We start from the raw sequence: 23,483 nt of genomic DNA, 5'->3' as shown, positions 1-23,483 counted from the left end.
TGACATTACTAATCATCAGGAAAATGCAAAGCAAAACCACGATGAGATATTATCTCATACCCGTAAGAATGGCTTTTACAAATAAAGAAGTAAGTGATGCCGAAGATGCGGAGAGAGGAAATCCTGTGCACTACTGGTGAAAACATAAACTGGTGCAGACAGTATGGCGAACAGTATGGAGGTCCCTCAAAAAATTAAAAATGAAATTACCGTCTGATCTAGCAATTCCACTTCTGGTATACATCCAAAGGAAACAAAATCACTAACTCTAAAAGATCTGCAGTCCATTCATTGCAGCATTATTTACAGTAACCAAGACATGGAAACAACAAGTGTTCACTGACAGATGAATGGATAAAGAAAATATATTGTGTACAAACACACGAGTATTATTCAGCCATAAAAAAGAAAGAAATCTTGCCATCTGCAACAACATAGACAGATCTCGAGGGCATTATGCTGAGTATAGTAGGTCAAACAGAAAGACAAATACTATCAGAGCTCACTTATATGTGAAATCTGAAAGAAAAAAAACCCAAAATCACAGATACAGAAAACAGACTGGTGGCTGCCAGAGGTGGGGGTGGGGGGTGGGGTGGTATAAAGAGTGAAAGTGGTGAAAAGGTACAAACTTCTAGATGTAAGATAAATCAGTCTGGGGATGTAATACACAGTATGGTGACTAGAGTTAACCACACTGTACTGTGTTATTTGAAGTTGCTAAGAGAGTAGATTTTAAAAAGTTCTCGGGATGTCTGGATGGCTCAGTAGGTTAAGCATCTGCCTTCGGCTCAGGTGATGGTCCCAGGGTTCTGGGATCAAGTCCTGCATCAAGCTCCTTGCTCAACGGGGAGCCTGCTTCTCCCCTGCTTGTGCTCTCTCTCTGACAAATGAATTAAAAAAAAAAAAAATCTTAAAAAGTTCTCATCACAAGAAAAAAATTTTTAACTATACATAGTGATGGATCCTAATTAAACTTATTGTGGTGATCATTTCACAATATAAAATTATCTAATCATTATATCGTACACCCAAAATTAACAGTCTTATATGTCAATTATATCTCAATTCAAAAATTGTTTTTAATCATCATCATACTGCTTTCAAATAACAAGTATATATTCATTAAAAAAATACTAAAAGGAATTCATATTGGAAAAAGAAGACAACATGTCCACCATGGAACAAGATTCAGTGTTGTGCAGCTGATAAGGAAAAAGAGAAACAGTAAGTTTCCAAACATTACATAAATTCACTCAGTTTCATAGTCTATCTACTTACATGGCATAATAAACCCCTGTGAGAAGTTGCACCATGAATTCAGGATCCAATACTATTCGACCACAGAGTTCTTTCCAGTGTTTTTCGTGTTGCCGTGGAAACCCACTCACACAAACCCTAGGAAAATACGGCATTTGCCATGTGTGATTTCCTGATTCATTAAACATTTTTCCTTTCATAAATTCATTCATTCAGTTATTCATTCCTCATATTTATTGACTACCTACTTATGTACCAGTCACTGTCCTGGGCCTAGGCAGATAGTTATCAACAGGCAAAAAGATAAAAATAAAATCTGTGCCCTCACAAAGTATACACTCTAAAGAACTATATCCATAAAAGCAATACTTTTTCTCAAATAGCTTTGTCTGTCATCTTTCTCCCTCTTAAAAAATGTATAACTTTTATACATCCCAAATTTCATCAGGATGAATGAGTGGGAGATACAGAAATCTCAAAACAAAGGGACATTTCAAAATACCTGATGTCTATGAGGCCACTTTTAAAAAGATTTTATTTTTAAGTAATTTCTAGACCTAACATAGGGCTTAAATTCAAAACCCGAAGATCAAGAGTTGCACGCTATACCAACTGAGCCAGCCAGGAGCCCAGTGAGGCCATTTTTAAATTAAATTTAAAATTTTTAAATTAAAGTGCCACAACAATTCTTTGTCTTCATCTCATTAAGAGATGCTTCTAAAAGTTATGTTGAGTAATTATCAAAAGTTGTAATGTACCTATATTATTTTAATCAATTAATTTGTTTGAAAAATTATAATGCTGAGTCCAAAGAAACTTTTCAATGTTTAGTGCATTATGATCTCAAATTTTTTTAATTAATTATTTATTTGACACAGAGAGAGAGAGAGAGAGAGAGAGAGAGAGATCACAAGTAGGCACAGAGGCAGGCAGAGAGAGGTGGAGGAAGCAGGCTCCCCGCTGAGCAGAGAGCCTGATGTGGGGCTCGATCCCAGGACCCTGGGATCATGACCTGAGCCGAAGGCAGAGGCTTTAATCCACTGAGCCACCCATGTGCCCCTCTGGAAATTTTTTTAAAATCTCAATTTACAGGGCACCTGGATGGCTCAATGGGTTAAAGCCTCTGCCCTCAGTTCAGGTCATGATCCCGGCGTCCTGGGATTGAGGCCAGCATCGAGCTCTCTGCTCAGCGGGGAGCCTGCTTCCCCCACCTCTCTCTGCCTGCCTCTGTGCCTACTTGTGACCTCTATCTGTCAAATAAATAAATAAATAAACAGATAAGATTAAAATCTCAATTTACATACATATTTTTGTAGCAGAAATATACAATGAAAAGATCAATAAAAGACTTGGAAGCATAGGGGCATCTGGCTGGCACTGTCAGTGGACCATGTGACTCTTGATCCTAGGGTTGTGAGTTCAAGCTCCATGCTGGATATGGAGTCTACTTAAAAAAAACACTAACCGAACCGAACCAAACCAAACCAACCAAAAAACCCAGAGGTACAAATAAAACCTACAACAATGGTTAAATTGAAGAAGAAAAAAAAAAAGACTTGTAAAGCATAATATAGCATTAAGATAAAATGTGAGTAAAGTGGTAGGGAATTCAATTTTAAGGAGAAAAATAAATAATATAATGTCAGACTATTCAAAGCCTGTTCACCTATTCTTCGTATGGATGATGGTTGGTATTTACATTATACACATTTAAAATACTAACCTAGCAATTATTTTATTATGTCAATATTTACATACTAGCAATCATACCATTTGCAACTAGTTAAGATAAAATGAAAAATTTAAATGTTAACTTCAAATGTGTGAGAGCTATACAGATTTTTTAAATTCTTTATGGGATATATGAACGAAAGTGGGAGGATCACTAAACTCTATCATTTTTCCTATTAAGAAAATCTATTTTTAAAAGTCTATTAAGTGCCACAAAAATTATAGATTTGGCAGGTTTTGTTTTAATGAATCAACAATAGTCCCTTATAGACCTAACTGTAGATAGGCAGTAAGTGCTTAAATAGTGTACTCTCCTGATAACAGTAACCAGGTTAGAGATAAAAATTGTTAGTCATTCATCATATTATTATAGGCAAGTGAAAATAATACAGCTATTTTAAGAGAATCAATAAAATCAAACTTTTAGCTAATTAAATTGGCTTTTCCCCAAGTAGCAAAAACAGTTTTATTATAAATAGGACCCTACTCTCTTCCCAGTTAACACAAAAGCATGAACTTGAACAAAGCATTTATGGGTGGACAATCTCCTGGGGCGGCCATGAATCCCTATGATCCCTCTGTCCTGGTATTCACACTCTGTATATCCCCTAGTATTGAGTACGGGTGGGAACTGTGACTTGCTTCCAGCCAGAATATGGCAAACATAATCGGATTTCCATGACTACACGTACATGATTATATGATTATGTTATATAACGAGATTGTACTGCCAGGTCTTAAAAACTGGAGTCATCATAGGTTGCCTATGCTGGGAAGACAAAGAACTGAGGCCAGCCTTCAGCAGACAGCCAACCTGCAACTAAAAGAACTGAATTCTGTTAACAAAAGCATATAAACACCTCAACTGAGCCTCAGATAAAACTGCACTTCTCACTGACATCTTAACCACAGCTTTCTAATACCCTAAGCAGAGGACCCAGCTAATGCATGCCTAGAATCCTCACCCACAGAAACTGTGGAAATAATAAATACGCACTATTTGAGCTGCTAAGTTCATGGTATGTGGCAACTTGTTAGGAGGCAATAGGAAACTAATACAGCATTTGACCTTTTTTGAGGGGCTCAGTCTCCTCAAGTAAAAATCAGCGGGACAATCAACAGATGAATGGATAAAGAAGATGTGGTACATATATACACAATGGAAACTATGCAGCCATCCAAAGAAATGAAATCTTGCCATTTGCAACAATGTAGAAGGGACTAGAGGGTATTTGCTAAGCGAAATAAGTCAATCAGAGAAAGACAATTATCATATGATCTTTCTGATATGAGGAATTTGAGAGGCAGGGCAGGAGGTCCTGGGTGGTAGGGAGGGATAAAATGAAACAAGATCAGATCGGGAGGGAGACAAACCATAAGAGACTCTTAACCTCACAAAACAAACAGAGGGTTGCTGGCGGGTGATGGGGTAGGGACAGGGTGGCTGGGTTATGGACACTGGGGAGGGCGTATGCTGCGGTGAGTGCCGTGAAATGTGTGAGCCTGATGATTCACAGACCTGTACCCCTGCGGCAAATAATACATTATATGTTAATTTAAAAAACCAATTGGACGGAATGAACTAAGGGTTCCTTCTATAACTGAAATTCTCTAACTCAAAAGCTACTCTGACTCCAAACTAATTTATATTACTTAACTTTTTTTTCCTACAGTGGATGTTTACTTTTCAGCTCAGCTTAGCTCTGTCCAAATTATTAGAAATTCTGATTTAGGAATGACTAGAACACACAAATACAAATGAGACATACAGATAATTGGTGTTATTGCTAATCTTATCCAAAGCATTGTTATTTGTGAAATATATAAATGAAAAAATTCATATTCCTTTAGACTTTCTCCATATATAGGACTATTTATTCAAAACTCTCCAAATGATTTATAAAACTTGGCATACAGGCAGTGATTAGGTGTATCACTCAACCACCCTAAACGTACAACATTTTGGATTGATGTTCAGCTAGAAAATACTTTTTTAATGCTGAAATATTTTCAAAAGTCATGATACATGAGGGATGATAAGGATTCCTACAGGAATGTAAGCTTCCAGAGTTTTGTTTACTGTTATATCACAACAAATTAGAACAACACTTAACCACAGAATATGTGCTCAATAACTATTTGTCAAATAAATTAATATGAAAGTTGATAATAATTATTCTTCTCACCTGGAGCCCATCCGACAAAGAGACTGGTAAGATGAAGCAGGCATATACACAATAGCAGAATTATAACACAACATGAGGAAACTCAAGACTTCAAACCTAGAAAAAAATAAAACAAAGGAAAATTATTTCTACTGGAAACTGATTTCTTTGTTGGGTAGTTATAACAAGAATGCACGTAATAGTGACCTTCCTGAGTTCTCAATCAGATTGCTGTGATATCCTCCTCAATGGTTTTTCTGTTTTCATTTTCCTTATTAAAGATCACATTCCTTGCTACCATCTAGATTTTCTTCAACCAAAAATAAACAATTGCGCTTGAACAGATGACTCCTTATTACATTAATCCACTGTTCCCATTGACTACATGATAAAATCCAAACTCATCATGGCATAGAAGGCCTTTAAAATCCACCCTTGGGGTGCCTGGACTGGTTATGAGTGCCTGGACTGAGTTGTGCCAACTCAGCCGGCTGGGCGTCCAACTCTTGATTTTGGCTTGGGTCATGGCCTTGGGGTAATAAGCTTGAGCCCCACATCAGGTTCCGCACGCAGTCTGCTTGAGGTTCTCTCTCTCTTGCCCTCTTCCTTGTACTTTCTAAAAATAAGTAAATAAATCTTTTAAAAATACAAAACCCACCCTCAACCTACCTCTCCAACCTTACTTCCCTCCACTACCTAATACACCATACTACCTCAATCTTCTTACCACTCCATGAATATATCATAACTTTTCATAATTCCTTGCTTTTATGGAGGCTGTCCTTTCTTACTAGAACTTAATTTTTCACTTAGGAAATTCTAGCTTAGGTTTCAAGTGTTGGCTCAAATTCTTAACTTAGACATAATATCATTCTTAATTTTCCTGACTAAAGGAAAGAGTTCCCTTTGTTGTGTACCTAATATGTATTAGATACAGCATTTATGGCAGGGAATCATATCTTTGTCTTTACTGATGTTTTACCTATTTAATAACAAGCAACTTTACTCATTTATCACCTCTATCTCTAGTGTCAAGCACAGTGTCTAATACATTATAATTGCTCAATAAACTTTTATTGAATGAATAAATGATTTTATTTAATGAGTAAAGATTTCTCTTTTTTTAATTTATTTTTATTTTTATTACTTTTTTTTTAAAGATTTTATTTATTTATGTGACAGACAGAGATCACAAGTAGGCAGAGAGGCAGAAGCAGGCTCCCTGCTGAGCAGAGAGCCCGATGTGGGGCTCGATCCCAGGACACTGGGATCATGACCTGAGCTGAAGGCAGAGGTTTAACCCACTGAGCCACCCAGGCGCCCCTCTTTTTTTTTTTTTTTTTTTAAACCAGGGATTTTTTTTCTTATTTGAGACACGGAAAGAAAGAGCACATGCGCACACATTAGCAGGGAGAAGGGCAGAGGGGAGAGGAAGAAGCCGACTCCCTGCTTAGCAGGGAGCCTGAGCCTGAGCAGGGACCCCGAGACCATGAACTGAGCTGAAGGCAGATGCTTAACTGACTGAGCCACCCAGGTGTCCCTGAGTAAAGATTTCTTAATCTATACAGTCTCCAAGGAAGTGATTCCTTAACCTGGATGTACACTACTGTTACTTAAGGGTATTCTGGAATGATATACTCCCGTGCCTCAACCCAGACTGACCCAATTAGAATCTTTGAGGGCATGACCCAGGAAAGTTTTCTTCTAAAAAGCTTCCCATAGGTGGTAAAGAGTAAAAGGAAACTCTTTGTACTATTTTTTAAACATTTTTTGTAAGTCTGAAATTATTTCAAAATCAAAAGTTAAAAACTGAGTTGAAAGTCTGACTTGGAAGCAGTCATATCTTCAGATCTCTTCTCCTCTATGCTGTAGGTTTACTGAAGATTTATTTTTTTAAAGGATAAAAGAAGTTTCTACTTGAGAACCACCAAGCACAATTGTGGTTGGAGTGAGGGTTGGGGGAAGGGATACCATACTGAAAACAGGAAAATTAAATATTTCTTACTGGATATTGAAACCTGGGGCACCTGGGTAGCTCAGTGGGTTAAAGCCTCTGCCTTCAGCTCAGGTCATGATCCCGGGGTCCTGGGATTGAGCCCCACATCAGGCTCTCTGCTCAGCAGGGAGCCTGCTTTCTCCTCTCTCTCTGCCTGCCTCTCTGCCTGCCTGTGATCTCCGTCTGTCAAATAAATAAATAAAATCTTTAAAAAAAAAATAAAAAAAAAAAAAACAAAGAAAAACCTGAAGCTCTTCTTCCCTTCTTGACCACCAGATGCTAGGCAAGCCCTCTGAGGGCCCAGAAAGCGTTTTCTCTCAGGAATTTGACCACCCTAAGAGGAAAGACTTAAGAGGCAGAGATCTGGGAAGTTCTCCAACTGAATGGTTCAGTGAAGTTTACGGTCAACTGGCCCTACTCACAAGGTCAGAGCTGTGCATAGTTTATTTCCTTTCCTTCATCTTCCGGGGATGTCTAGGGAAGATTATCAGACATCTGAGGAACCCCACTAACATGAAAATGAGATCAAAATAAAGAAATACAAAAAGGGAAAAAAAACTTTCAACAGGGTGCTTGGGTGGCACAGTCAGTTAAGCATCTGCCTTCAGCTCAGGTCATGATCCCAGGATCCTAGGATTGCCCTCTGTTGGGCTTCCTGCTTAAAATGAGCCTGCTTCTCCCACTCCTTCTGCTTCCTGCTCCCCCTGCTGTGCTCTCTTGCTCTCTGTCAGGTATGTAAGTTAAAAAAAAAAAAAAAAAAAAACTTTAAACAAAGTAAATTATCATTAATAGTCTCAAAAATATAAGAGACGTTGTTTTGGGGAAAAACAACAACCAGGATCTATTTTAAAAGAACACTTAGAAAACCAAAAAAGCTAGATATACAAAATATAATGTCCAAAATTAAGAACTCAAGAAGACTGGTGGATGAAGTTGAGAAAATATCACAGAAAATAGAGCAAATGGAAAAAAATACAGCAGATGCGGGAGAAAAGAGGACCACTCCAAGAGTTCCAACATCCAAATAATAAAACCACCAGAAGACAGATAGTATAAGACCAAAGAAATAAAAAGAGACAAATAATAAAAGATCAGATAAAACGGAGAGGCTGAACTAATTAACAAAACAATTCAAGAAAATTTTCCCATATAAAAGGAATGAGTTTCTAAATAAAAAATGGGTCTACCTGGGGCGGGGAGGAGGATGGGGGAGCCAGGTGGTGGGTATTAAGGAGGGCACGAATTGCATGGAGCACTGGGTGTGGTGCAAAAACAATGAATACTGTTACGCTGAAAAGAAATTTAAAAAAAAACAAAAAAATGGGTCTACCTAGAGGGGCACCTGGGTGGCTCAGCAGGTTAAGCCTCTGCCTTTGGCTCAGGTCATGATCTCAAGAGTCCTGGGATCAAGCCCGAGTCAGGCTCCCTGCTCAGTGGGGAATCTGCTTGTCCCATTTCCCCTTCCCCCCATTCATGCTCTCTATCTCTTAAATAAATAAAATATATTTTTTAAAAGATTTTATTTTTATTTATTTGAGAGGGGGGAGAGAGAGAGCAAGCAAGAGCACAGAACAGGGGGAGGGAGAAAGTTCTCTGCTGAGTGGGGAGCCTGATACAGGGCTTGATCCCAGGACTCCAAGATCATGACCTGAGCAAAAGGCAGATGCTCAACCCACTAAGCTACCCAGGCACCCCTATGTCAGATTCTTAAAAGGATGAAACCATTTGTTGGTGAGACCACTCCTGCTTTTAAACCTGATAAACCTGCAAATCTGAGTGGCACTGTTCTACGAGACATTGTGGTAACCTGAGAGAAGAACAAACTGCAATAAGTTAATGACTGCGACTTCAGTTATGTGCCAGTGTCTGACTCATTCTTCAGGTCACACCTACTGCCATTCTGTGATATGCTGTAACACAGGCATGGTTGGTAAGCTTTAATACTCATATTGATGTACTAGTAAATTGAGTTAAAGCCTCCTTAGGATGAATGCTAAGAAAATGACTGGCTTGAGGGACTGGACCTAGTTTATCATCGGCTAATTTCTATGATCAGTATTTCTGCTCAAGTTGATCATAGGGTACAAATAGTAGTAGATGAGGGATAGGATGGGGTGGAAAAGAATCAATGATACAAAAATATGAAAATGTACATAGTGGCTTTATAGAACAAATTAAATTGCTTCTTCAAATCTATTCCTAACATACACTGGCTCTTCAAATGTTGGGCACATTCATAAGGATCATACTGATGTCTGTTATCTGTCACAGAAATGCTATACTAAAAGTAGATGCCCAGGTAAACACAACTATTTTTGTTTGAAAGAGCCCAGGTCAAAAGCCAGGGCATTATCTGTATAGTAAAGAATTTGGCCTTGCCCAAAGAAGTCTGGCCTTTGCCCCCTTGCTAGGAAGAAACCTAAGTCATACCTGACAGAAGTGTCTTTATTTAGGGTAAGGACTAGCCACATTAGAAACAACTACCATGGAGTGCCTGGGTGGCTCAGTCAGTTGACTGGTTAAGTGGCCAGCTCCTGATTCAGCTCAGGTCATGATCTCGGGGTCCTGGGATTGAGCCCAGTGCTCAGGGAAGAGTCTGCTTAGGATTTTCTCTCTCTCTCTCTCTCCTTCTACCCCACCCCCCCCAGTGCTCTCTCTCTCTCTCTCTCTAAAGTAAATAAATCTTTGAAACTAAAAACCAACAAACCACCATGTGATTTAGGGTGGGTCATACAGCCTCAACCAACCAGGAGGCTGAGATCAACCTTGCAAGCAGTCAGTCTAATCAATCGTACCTACAATAACGGAGCACAGTGAGAACTCTGGACACTGAACCTGACTCTAGGCATACTGTCACATGTTGATGCTGGGAGGGTAGTGCATCCTGACTCCATGGGTGAGGACAACAGAAGCTCTGCATTTGGAACCCTCCAGATTCTGTCCTATGCATCTCTCCCTTTGGCTTATTTTAATCCATATCCTTTCCTTTTAATAAACCTTAACTCTGAACATAACAGCTTTCATTCAGTGAGTTTTGAGTCCTAGCAAGTTATCAAACCTAGGAGTGGTTATGGGAACTCCCCAAACCTGCAGTTGGTGTCAGAACTGAGGGCAGTCTTGGGGCCCAGGCATTCAAACTTTGCAGTTTATCTAACTTCAGGAAGGTAGGTACTCTCATTCACCCATTCTGCAATGAAGAAAGCAAAGTGTAGAAAGTAGGTACACTGCCTGAGAGGACAAGCTTCTAAGCTGTAGTGCTAGAAAACAAACCTTGGCTTAGCTGACTTTATGCCCACAGTTTTAGTTTTTACATTACCTTATGCAAGATGATCACACACAGTACCGTGCATTAGATGGACAGGTATTTAACCATTATAATGTATTTCACTATTATGACATCTTATTTTTTTAAAGATTTTATCTAGTATGACATCTTAAACCTCTTGCCTCTTATCTCATCAAACTTGAACCAAAATAATTATAGTTAACTATTAAGCACAGATTAATAACTATTACGGTCTATAGTTTTGACCATTACCGGTTTTGTGCAGTGAATGTTTCCCTTTGAGGATGAAGATCACTATAAACAACCCTGATGAGATCATGCTGACACAAAGCCCCTTCTGTCAAAGCCATGGATCCAATTGTTGAGGGCTACAAAAAAAAGATAAAGTATCTTTAAGAGACACAGTATCTCTAAAATGAAGTAAAAATCTGTATCATGTAAGGATATTTAATTTTGCTTTAACATTGAGCCCATTTCTTGTTCAAAACCTTTCCATTTTTCAGTTGCATACATTCTATAGTTCTTTTTGGAAATTATATTTAATATATAAAACTAAAAATATACTGCTTTATTTTTTGAAAGATTACAGGATCAATCTATATTTAGGACAAAGAATAAGAAAAGTTGCTGGAAAGACTAAAGATTACAAATATACCACTTTCATTATTTTTTATTTTTCTCAAATACATCAATTTTGTCTGCACCCCAGAGCACACAGCAGTTCTGAGACTGCGCATTTAAATTCTGTAGTTTGTCTAACTTCAGGTAGGTGGATATTCTTATCAATCCCATTCAATAATGAAAAAGAAAGGTGCATGGGTTAAATGGGTGAAGGGGATTAAGGATACATTTGTCATGATGAGCACTGGGTGCAGTATGGAATGGCTGAGTCATTATACTATACATCTCAAACTAGTAACACTGTATGTTAACTAACTGGAATTAAAATAAAAACTTGAAAGAAAAAAGAAAAGCACAGAGAGTTATTTAACACAAACAATAATGAAGACTATGATCAAATGTTTAATAGTGACATAACTGATTTCATGTTTCTGAGGTTAGAAGCATCCATTCATAACTGTTTCACTATCCTCCATTTTATTACATAACATGATACACAGAACTTAATTAAAATCTATTACTCAGAAATATTCTATGCTAAAACAAGCCCATTTTATTGGAGGCATTCTATTTCCAATACAAAATGAAGTCCCAGGAGAATTAATTAAGAAAATAAATAGCTGCATGGAGCTGTAAGACAACTGAATACTGTCTGGTACTGTTAGTAAGAAAACGGAATATAATTTTTGAATTGCTGGTGAAGTTTCTTTAAATGCTTTCCTTATACTTTATACACTAAAGGTCACTATAGACCAGAAACTTGATTCATAACATATATCCTTAAATATAAACATACACCCTTAGATCTGGGATTTCAGTTCAACAGGAGTCTCCTACCTATATGATTATTAGTGTTCTCTCATTCTTCAACCAAATAAATATAAGCAAAACTCAGAAGTATAATGTATAATGTTAACGAATAGCTACAATTATATATATATATAATTATAGTGTTAATATCCTTCTAAGTAGACATTTTCCTAAAAAATAATAAAAAATTAAATTAAAACAAATTTCCAATTATGGGAGACTTTAAAAACTGAAAGAATATTTTTAAGAATTCATAAAAGACTAATAAAAAAGTGAAAATGACAGCGATGGAATAATAAGAAAGAAACAAGAACTAGAGGAAAATTTTTCCAACAATTACTTTCTACCTCTCTTGATAAGAGCTTGGCTTTAGATCACTAGTTATAAACAACTACTTTAAAAAAAGTAAATCCATAAAGATGTGTTAGGAGCATTTATCTCTGGTAAAAAATTGACTTTCATCTCTTAATCAATATAATTTTAATAATTCTACCTTTCTAATCTTACTTACCTCATGGTATATTGAAGGCTTGGATAAAGAAGGGATAGTAAAAGATAGAACTTTATTGTTTCCATCTTTATCAGCAATTTCCTATAGTTAAAAAATAATATACAAAGATAAATAATCACAGGACTATACTGTAAAAAATAGTAACTTCTTTCTTAATTTGCCTAATATATCACTGGCAACTAAGGAAAATTTTTAGAAACAGTAGTATATAAAGAATAGGGATACCTGGGTGGCTCAGTTGGTTAAGCATCTTTTAAGCATCTGCCTTTGGCTCAGGTCACGATCCCAGGGTGCTAGGATGGAGCCTGGGGATGGAGCCTGCATCGAGCCTGCATGCTCAGCAAGGAGCCTGCTTCTTCCTCTCCCATTGCCCCTCCCCACCCCCGCCCCCGTCTTCTCTCATATAAATAAATAAAATCTTAAAAAAAAAAAAAGACCCTCATTTGAGAGGTGCCCTCCAAGAAGAAAGATGCATCCTTTTCTCTGAAGAACAAGAAACTTTAAGAGGAATCCAAACAAACAGGCCTTACTAAGTTTCTCCCAAGTTTACCCTTAATCATTCCCTTTATGTCCCATCACATTTTCCCACAACTTCCCACTCTTCATCAAACCTAGTATAAAAATACTCAGGCTTGGGGGTGTCTGGGTGGCTCAGTCGATTAAGCATCTGCCTTTGGCTCAGGTCATGATCCCAGGATCCTGGGAGATCAAGTCCCACATTGAGCTCCTTGCTCGGTGGGGAGTCTGCTTCTCCCCTTGCCTGACACTCCCCCTGCTTGTGCTCACACCCTCTCTCTGACAAATAAACAAAATCTTAAAAAAAAAAAAAAAAAGAATATTACTACCCTAGTGTATCTTTTCTAACCAAATTTACACAGTTTAGTAGTTGAGTTACCCTTTGAGAGATATGGAGCACAATACTATAGCTAAATCAAATGCAATGTGACAGCAAAGACATGAAGCAGGTACACAAATCAATTTTCATGTTAAATATACAGACAGGACAGGGAGATTAAGTGATTAGATCTGAGTCAAAACAGATTATATATGTTTTAGCCAAGAAATACACTTAAAAATGAGAAAAACATAATATTTTAACACAGGATGAATCCTGACTAAAAGAAACTGTCACAATTATTTAGCAAAAGACTAATGACCTGAATTAAGTTAAATATTAACATAATGAATATTAGTCCTTGTGATTAAGTTCATAATTAGGTAATTTCTACTGAACTGCAAAAAAATTCTTGTGCTTTCTTTTAAAAGCATTTTATCTGGGACGACTGGGTGGCTCAATCATTTAAGTGTTTGCCTTTGGCTCAGGTCATGACCCTAGGGTCCTGGGATCAAGTCCTGTATCAGGTTCCCTGCTCAGCTGGGAGCCTGCTTCTCCCTCTATCTGCTGCTACCCCTGCTTGTGCTCACTATCTCTGACAAATAAATAAAATCTTAAAAAAAAAAAAAAAGCATTTTATCATTCAATGAAAAGGACAATGGTGTCCTTCATTTCTACAGTCTCTGGCACTTCCAGCTTTCTACAGTTATCAATAAAGATCTGCCTACAGACGCTAGCAAATAGAGGGCTGAAATCCTCCAGCATCACTCCTTTTCTCCACTGCCTCATTTTAGTCTGGTTTTTTTTTTTGACAACTCTTATTAGTATACATAACTAGCATAAAACCCAGAGAGAGAAGGCTGCCCCCCGCAGCATACCTAGAAGTTAGAGAGAGACTGAGCAGTTACACAGCACAAAAGGAAGAAACAACAATAAAAACTAGTCAACAAAACACAAACCCATAAGAAGTTCCCTGTAGGACTCATTTCTGAGTTTAATATGTCACAGGAGAGTACCAATTATATGTGAACAATGGCCGTACCTCCAATTTTGGCAGGAAAATGGGTTTAAAAATTCCTTAGGGAGGTCATTTTATGACTGTATAGTCAAACTAGTTACTACCACATTTGGGCCATTATGACTCAGAAAGTCTACAGTAAGGTGAACGGACCTAATTTAAGTTAGGCAATAAAACTTTAATTTTTATTCCTAAATTTCAAATTAAACCAAATAATTTTTATTTATATTTACATATATCTCTGAAGAAGGATGTTCTGAAATTTGTTTAAGCTGAGGGCAATATACAACTTCCCCTGGGGCTATGTGAAGCAAGGGAGAAGTTCTGGGGAGGGCAGGAGGAGAAAGAAATACATGAAAGAAACCCAGTGCAATAAGAAAAACTGAGGGCCACAGAGGAGAGAGAACACAGACAGAAAGGGAAATAGAAGAAAGAAGCCTGGTTACACTTCTGAGATATAATTGAGCATTTACTTTATAGTACCCATTTCTAAGATGCTAAAAGATCCAACACCAACAAGCACTGTCAAGAACTTGTCAGTATTCTGCTATAAAAATATTTGCTTCATTTGTCCCACTAGTGAATTTTAGTACACTAACAAATTAAAGGATAACTTAATTTTCAGCATAATCTAAAACACTAAATTTAATTATTAAATCAATAAACATCTATTAAGTGCCTGTGCTAAACACTAGAGGAGTGGGTAATATATGAAACAAATTTCCTGCTTTATTTATTTATTTTAAAGATTTTATTTATTTATTTTAAAGATTTTATTTATTTATTTGACAGAGGGAGAGAGACACAAACGGAACAGAAGCAGGGGGAGTGGGAGAGGAAAAAGTAGGCCTCCCACCAAGCAGGGAGCCCTAAGTGAGAATCCCAGGACCCTGGGATCATGACCCGAGCCAAAGGCATACTCTTAACAACTGAGCCACTCAGGCACCCCTAAATTTCCTGCTTTAAAAGAAAAAACAATCAGGCAAGTTAGAAACAGACTTTTATACCTAGACTAGTTTTTCATGTTAAAAAACTCCCCCTTAATTTTCATACTACTACTGCTGCTGTTGCTGCTGCTGCTAATGACATTTATTAAATTCCTCAGGCAACATGCAGATTCTATTTGTTTTTAATTCAACTAATCATGTTTTATTTCTGTTTTACAGATGAGGCAACTGAAGTGAAGATATTAAGTAGCATGCCCAAATTTAATGCAGCCAATAAATTACTAGGTCTGGTTTTAAACAAAATACAAGTGATTCCAAAGGCCATACTGCTTCCTCCAGATATATGTTACAGTGATAGAAATGTTTTCTAGGGGCTCCTGGGTGGCTCAGTGGGTAAAGCCTCGGCCTTCACCTCAGGTCATGATCTCAGGGTCCTGGGATCAAGCCCTGAATTGGGCTCTCTGCTCAGCGGGAAGCCTGCTTCCCCCTCTCTGCCTGCCTCTCTGCCTACTTGTGATCTCTGTCTGTCAAATAAATAAATAAAAATTTAAAAAAAAAAAAAGAAATGTTTTCTAATGACTTTTTTTTTTTTAAAGATTTTATTTATTCATTTGACAGAGAGAGATCACAAGTAGGCAGAGAGGCAGGCAGAGAGAGAGCAAGGGAAGCAGGCTCCCTGCTGAGCAGAGAGCCCGATGCGGGACTCGATCCCAGGACCCTGAGATCATGACCTGAGCCGAAGGCAGCGGCCCAACCCACTGAGCCACCTAGGCGCCCCTCTAATGACTTTTTAAGGGATAATACTTTGAAGACTAAGCAGTGGTATAGAAGCGTATTTATTTACTGGGAGATTCAATGTTTTATGAGGTACTTTATTACCTCTCAACTAGTAAACTTAATTTTATTATGTGGAGTGCTTGTTTACTATGAGTACTGAATACAGAGAAAAAGAGCAGGAATTTCAATACCAATGTTCTAACTGGACACTTGAAGAAAAAAAACCCAGAATAAGATTTATGGTAATTAAGAATTTCTTAGAAAAAGAGTTTCAAACAGTAGAGTATCAAAAACATATTATCAAATGATTATTAGAAATAATTTCAAAAATTTTAAACGCAGCACATTCAGAAACATTGGTCAAATAAAAAAAGTTAAAGTCACAAAATATTAACACTATCAATTCTAGTAATTTCACCTACTTTATAAAATACCATTATCAGCAAATACTTATTAAGTCTCTCTAGACTCAATTATATTAACTTAAATAAATTATTCAGTAAACCTTTCAATTCATTTTTTTGTAAGTATTCTTTTGGTGTCTTTTTTTTTTTTTGAGAGAGAGAGAGACAGAGTGTGCATGCACATAAGTGAGGAGGTGAGGGATAACGGGAGAGGGAGAGAATCCTAGACGTGGGGCATGATGTCATGACCCTGAGATCATCACCTGAGCCAAAATCAAGAGTCAGATATTCAACCCACTGAGCCACCCAGGTGCCTGTAAGTATTAAAGTATTACCTCAGAAGACTTTAAATAAAATATACTTAAAATTTCCCAATCATTTTCAACTTACCAAATTATAAATTCCTAACAGAAGTGCTTCAATGCAACCATTACTCTGTCTGTCTCGGCTAACTGTGAGCCGTAAATAAACCCACATCAATTCTGGCAAGAACTGCAGTGTGAACCTCTTAAGTCGAACTTCAGAGCTACGATAGAGCTCAAACAGCTGGTGGCAGACAGGCTCCAGAAGCTAAAAGAAAAATAAAGTGCATTAGCTATTTCCATTCTTTTGGCTGTCACTGTGTTTTTGTTTTTGATGCATATATACATGTATATTTTAAAAATAAATTCTCAATATTAATTTTTGCATTGTTGAATCAATGGGACCCAAACCTTAATCTCTATGTACAGACTACATATTAAACTGACCAATCTACTGGCTATAAGAATTTTGTGCCCATATCAACATATTTTTCAATACACTGTATCATTAAACTTATTAATTATTTCACCAATGTACTACATTTGTATTTAGTAAGTTTCTTTTTCTATTATTACTAGCCCTTCCTATCCTCCATTTGGAGGATATTCCATATTGGAAGAAAATAACTTCAAATGCTCTTGTTGGAAATAGTCTTTAAATCTCAACATAGACTATGATTTAAATAAAATCAAGAAAGGGATTTTGCAATTTATAATATTTAGACATCCAAAATGCTAGCTAATATTTTAAATACAAGTAAAACAAATTACTTTTATGTTTTAAGACTGACTTAAATTTTAATTACATGTATTTGAAAGCTTTTTGAAAAGAAGGCAAGTATAGAGAAACAGCTTTTCCAGTGTTTAATTTTTCATACAGTTTCCCTATGACTTATGAGGATCTTCATCACCTTGAAAACTAAAGAAAACAAGTTGTTTAAATAAACCTCTCCCTTTTTCCTACTACCAATCTAGATGGTTTTGTTGAAATAACTACAGTCTATACAAAACTGGGTATGATTTTACAGTGCAAACAAAACACTGATAGGAAACTATAAAATTATGTTTAAATTTTAATTTAAAAAATGAATCATTCAGTATTTATATGCTTAGCTCTATTTATATGCTTAACTCTGATTAAATAATGCATACACATTTGGAAATCTGCTTAAATGTAGTTACATATGTATGTAATAATCTAACACTCTAGAATAAGTCAATATTTTCACAACTGTAAATTAAAAGTAAACAAATCCAATGTTAATCATACAGTTAATGTATTTAGAGGAATTAAGCTTAGCTCTTAAGGAAAGCTAAAAAAAATTTAAAAATACAAACACCCTAGTATCTAGAAACTACTAAGGCTCTTTATTTGAAATCACTACTATAGCATATTTTAAAAGATTTTTTTATTTTTAAGTAATCTCTACATCCAGCATGGGCTTGAACTTACAGCCCCAACATCAAGAGTCACATACTCTTCCAACTGAGCCAGCCAGGCACCCCAGTAATATTTAAACTCTTTAAAGAATTCCAATTTTCCCCTTACACAGAAATCTCAACCAGTCAGACAATGTGCCCAAAGTCACAAAAGTAGTGGTAGAAGAAGACACTTAAAATTCAGGTCTTCCGACACCAAGCTGACTCCCACTACACCCCATTTCTTATACTAGAATAAAGGTGGAGGGTAGAAGGTGAAGATTGTTTAATTACAGAGAGCATATTCCACTTAGTGTCAGTGATGAAGTAATTTCTGAAAATAGTCAACTGCTGACATCTTTTTAAAGTACTGACAAAATCAATCAGTTCTTTTGGGGAATTAAAGATCACTGGTCTCATAAATTTATTTATTAAAAATATATATCCGTGTTTCAAATTATTTTTCTCTTCAGTAGAGACTCCAAAATTGCTGTCTCTAAATTTTATTAGCCATAGTACAACTACAATTTTTTTCCTTTTTAAGTAAACTCTACACCACACGTGGGGCTCAAACTCATGACCTTGAGATCAAGAGTCACACACTTGACCGAATGAGTCAGCCAGTCACCCCAATTACAATTTGCTTCTGTTATAAAGACCTTAAGTTCCCTTCCTCAGTAGCAAGAACCACAGTGGCATGTAAGAAACCACATTTTAATTAGGCATAGCAAAACCAAAATTTTTACTCTGCTTTTTTTTTTTTTTTAAGGGGGAGGAGGAGTAGCTGGCAATCTAATAATTTTGGTGAGAAATCAATGATGAGGGAAAGGAAAGGTGTAATTGCAGGAACAATCTTTGAGGTGGCCAGAGAAGCTGTGATCCAGGCCCAAGTGGAAGACAGTCTTCGATGCAAACTGGGACACTTCATCCATCGCAGCAGAAAAGGCAGGAGAAGGCAGGTGGAGAAGCTGGTAAAGTGGTAGATATGAAAAGAGAGTTCCCAATTACCTCCTTCTTTTTTAATGCTATAGAAAGCAAGCTGAAGATGACGGAAAGGAGGGTAAGACTAATGAGGAAAGGGAATGTGTAAAACCCACAGTGGGGACAGTGTACCAAGAAGGTAAAGCAAGACTGCAGGACAGTATTATGTGACTGAGATTTTTAGTCCTCCATTTTTTAAAAAAAGATTTATTTTAGAGAGAGGGAAATGGAAAGAGAGAATCCTCAAGCAAACTCCCCACTGAGCATGGGGTCCAATGGGAAGCCTCAATCCCAGCACCCTGAGATCATAACTTCAACCAAAATCAAGAGTTAGGACACAACCAACTGAGCCACTCAGGTGCCCCAACTTTATGCACTTTAAATGCAGGACTAGGGGCGCCTGGGTGGCTCAGTTGGTTAAGCATCTGACTCTTGATTTCAGCTCAGGTCATGGCAGACTCCCTATTGAGTCTGCTCTGTAGCAGACTCCCTGTTGAGCCAGAGTCTGCTTCTGATTCATTCTCTCTCTCTCTCTCTCTCAAAAACTAAATCAATAAAAGATAAAAGTGGAGAAAGTCAACAAAGTTGTTGTTGCAGCTGATTTCTCCAAGTATGTTCAGCTGCTCAGGTATAAGCATGAAGGTGAACAGCTGGGTTTTATCCAGTGTTGAGATTTTCCCAAAGAAGAAAAATTAATGGAATGAGAAGCAAAGGAGCTAAGAATGTTTGCAAGGAAACAGACTATGATGTACCATGAAAATTTAGCTGGGTGAAGACAGAAGTGAGATATGTGAGGAAAGAAGGAAAGGCAATCAAATCAGAAAAAAGTGATAGGATTAACAGACTGGATGGAGAGCTCCTTGAAATGGAAGAACTGCTAGTGTGTCCAAAGGATCTGGAACAAGGGAAAGGAGAAAAACTATGCAATACGTTAGTCTAGAGATTAAAACTTCAGGTGCAGTACAGGTTGGATATGACATATAATACCAAACTAGGAAATTCACTTTTTGAAAAACTTTAAAGGTCTTTAAAGCAAAACTGTTCTTAAGACTGTCATATGTTTCAATTAATATTATATATGGCATGTGATAATTTTCTGAAATAATTTCCTGTTAACTAAATAAAACAGGTGATTGTGTTTCAGAATATAACAAAATCAGGACTAAAAGGGCTTCCTTTTAGGACTAAGGTCCAGAAATGGTTTGTGATGCTATAGAGCTAAACATTCTGCTTTTCTGAAATAGGACGACATGGTTAGAACCTAATGAACTGACAAGAGAAGACGTGGAAAAACAGATCTGCTCTGGTAACTGGATGATTACAGTGACCGCTGTTGAGCCTGAAGCGCTCAAGCTGTAATTTTTCCCAGTTCTAGCCATGACAAGGTCTCACACTTAAGTATTGCAAAGTATTATAAAGAAATGTGAATAACTTTTTTAATGTCATATCTTCTAAAGTATAAAGGAAAAAAGGAAACCAATCCTTTTTATATACTTTTGAGTCCTAAAAAATACGATAGCATTTCAGAATGTCATTTTGTGTTTTACTATTCTTCTACTTAATATTTAAGCGTTTATCATGTACATGACAAAATATATTCTAGGAAAGTAATAAATATAGAATATAAGACCACTGCCCATGAAGAGCTTACAATCTAAAGAGAAAGCATAAAACAAATTTTAACAAGCAAAGCTTAAATGTTAAGACAGTGCAAAACAAGGGGCAGGAAATACACACATTCATTATTCAAACAGAATTCTGAAAACTCCTAACCAAAAAGGATATGAATATATATATAATACATATTACCACACCTAAAGTTGTAAAACATTCATAAATACACAGCAAGAGAAAAAGCAGCAAATGATCCCACAGCTGCCGCTACAAAGAGCAACAGATACAAGCCCAACTGAGAGCCGATCCGTGTTTAGGAGACAGGAGAGAAGGAGGTCAATAAGCAAGCTTTTAGTGGTAGGACAAAAATTAAGATGCACTTTAAATTAAGCTGCTGGTTAGGAGATGATTACCTGAACTTCTTCAAACTCATTCCAGTACACAGCAGAGGCACTCTTGGAGGCTGTATCTGGGAAGATAAGAAGCTACTTTCCTGTGTGTTCCTTTCATTTTCATTTTAAAGCATACACGAATCCAGTGGTGATACAACTGTGTCTACTATTGTGTTAATGGAAAGATACTGTGTGTATTTTGCATAAATTAACATATAGATAAAATAGCAGCATTTCCCCCTTCAATCGCAAAGGTGAGTAATAGGAAACTCTTTTTCTAAGTTTACTGATCTTTACTATTTACGCTAAATAGTGCTTTCTCCAATCATTTCAAGCTAATTTACTAGCAGCATCATTTCATGTCACCAGTTTGAGTTCACAGATAGGAGAAATATACACAGTTCTGTATCATCAATAGAACAACTGCAAACAATACTTAAAATAAAAAACTTTGAATCAGTGTATGGCTAAAATTCAGATTCCAGAAAAGGAAGCATTCCAAACAGGAAACAGAGAAGTTTCAAATTAAATAAGTAACCCAATGAGATGATGGTCATTCAAATCAAGAATCAAAACATACAGTCCTGAATAGAAACAAACCTGATCAAAACATTTAAAATAATAAGAGGGAGGGCAAAGGGAAGCCAAAGCAACTATCAGAATGAAACACAGCAGAAAGTTTTCCAGTCCCATAAGAAGGATTTTTAAAAAGAGAAGGGAGAACTACAAAACTTAGATATGCATTTTAGTACACATATTTCATCTTACTATGTTAAAACTGCTTTTCTTACAAACTTTCCTACCTCATTATTTGAATCCTGAATAACTTTATAGAGGGCTGGTACCAGTGTTTTTTTCCGGTGTAAAGTTGCTGCATAATTGGTGATCTGAGTGTCAGGTAATGCCTAAAAGAAATATCCAAGGAAATCAAAAGCAAACTTAGTATTTGGAAAATGAGGAAATTTGTTTATCCTCAGTTCCTCTTGAAAAGATTTATGATAGAGTCAACTAAGAAAAGTAAAAATAATACAAGAAATAACCACGAGAATTAATAAAACAAATTAACTTGGAATGTTATAGTATATAGTTCTTCAAACTATTCAACCAAGAAAAATGATTAGAAATCACACATTATATCAAGATTTGCTGAAATAGGTCACCCCAAATAATCTACTCTAAAAAAAAATTAAGTGTAGGATATATTTTAATTCTTGGATTTTATGTTTACAAAACATTTTTTTCTATAGTATTCAGAAATTACAGTTTTAAATCAAATCAATGGGTGATTTTTAATTACAGGAAATAAAAATGTAAGGCACAAATCCTACATCTGTGCCTTATTAAAGCTTGGAAGCTTCCCCTTTTATTGAATGTATTTAAAAATTCATATAACCTCTCAGCAATCCTATTTTTATTTTTATATATTACCTTCTAGTCATTATTCACCTTAGTGCCTTTTTAAAGAGTTACAAATATAGAAACACATTATTTCATATTGTGCCATTTCTACTTCATATCATAGCATTTATTTCAGTTTCTCCACAGAACACTTGGACTTATTGTTTGAATTACTGACATACAGAATCATATGACACATTCTTATCCTCAATCCAACTTACCTTGAATTCTGATAACCATTCTTCCACAACACCACGTTCAGATCCCAGCATCTTCTACCCTCTATTCCTCTTTTATTTCTGAAAGAAAAAAGCACTGAACTTGAGGATAGCATTGGGTACTTAAACTACCAAAGGTAAACGATGTGCACCTTTCTTCAACAAAGAAACTAACCTAGCACATACTTCAGACTGGAGCTCAATTAAAACAAATTTATATTTAAGAAATAAATTCTATTTTTAGTGGTACATCTGAAACCTATTTCCCTAGTACTTTGTTTTAAAGATTTTATTTATCTATTTGACACAGAGAGAAAGATCACAAGTAGGCAGAGACGGGGAGGCAGACTCTCCACTGAGCAGGGAGCCCGATGTGAGGCTGGATCCCAGGACACTGAGATCATGACCTGAGCCGAAGGCAGACACTAACAACTGAGTCACCCAGGCACCCTGTCCCTACCTAATACATTTATATTTTCCTCGGCAATCATATTTCAAAGTGGCAAAAACAAGTTTAGTGAAATCAAACTGTACGTTACCCAAGACGAATGAAAAGTCTACCTTTAGAGCCTCTACCAAATATACAACTGGAATTAGTTACATATCACAGAACAAACCATGTGACAGATTATGATGACAAAGACAGAAAAGCTAGAAATCAAGGGTCACATATTCAGCAAACTGATTATAAATGTATATGTACTATACGAATAAGGCCTTTGAAGAAAATGGATTTATATGTTTTCTATAATGGAAAGATGTCCAAGTACAAAAAGCAAGTTGTACAATTATATAAAC

General features: G+C 36.5%; 1 protein-coding gene across 4 annotated transcripts in view; it reads right to left on the bottom strand.

The window, feature by feature from the left end:
- Nucleotides 1–23,483, bottom strand: part of FAM126B (family with sequence similarity 126 member B) — a 70,665-nt gene that overhangs the window by 13,534 nt on the left and 33,648 nt on the right. For 2 of the 4 annotated variants that reach the window (XM_032860097.1, XM_032860096.1), the window contains exons 3-9: nucleotides 22,689–22,766; nucleotides 21,873–21,974; nucleotides 16,752–16,931; nucleotides 12,381–12,461; nucleotides 10,691–10,806; nucleotides 5,178–5,273; nucleotides 1,282–1,398 (exon numbers count right to left, since the gene is read on the bottom strand). In XM_032860097.1, the coding sequence (XP_032715988.1) occupies nucleotides 1,282–1,398; nucleotides 5,178–5,273; nucleotides 10,691–10,806; nucleotides 12,381–12,461; nucleotides 16,752–16,931; nucleotides 21,873–21,974; nucleotides 22,689–22,739 (743 nt within the window). In that variant the 5' untranslated portion in view covers nucleotides 22,740–22,766. Of the gene's footprint in view, nucleotides 1–1,281; nucleotides 1,399–5,177; nucleotides 5,274–10,690; nucleotides 10,807–12,380; nucleotides 12,462–16,751; nucleotides 16,932–21,090; nucleotides 21,147–21,872; nucleotides 21,977–22,688; nucleotides 22,783–23,483 lie in introns of those variants that run through there. The other 2 variants (XM_032860098.1, XM_032860100.1) reach the window with 2 other exon arrangements.

The sequence above is a fragment of the Lontra canadensis genome, unplaced genomic scaffold, assembly GCF_010015895.1.
Source record: "Lontra canadensis isolate GAN:19392208 unplaced genomic scaffold, GSC_riverotter_1.0 scaffold18, whole genome shotgun sequence".
In the NCBI taxonomy this organism is placed as follows: Eukaryota; Metazoa; Chordata; class Mammalia; order Carnivora; family Mustelidae; genus Lontra; species Lontra canadensis.
Note: the sequence above shows the minus strand (reverse complement) of the source record. Positions and strands in the feature narration are given on the sequence as shown.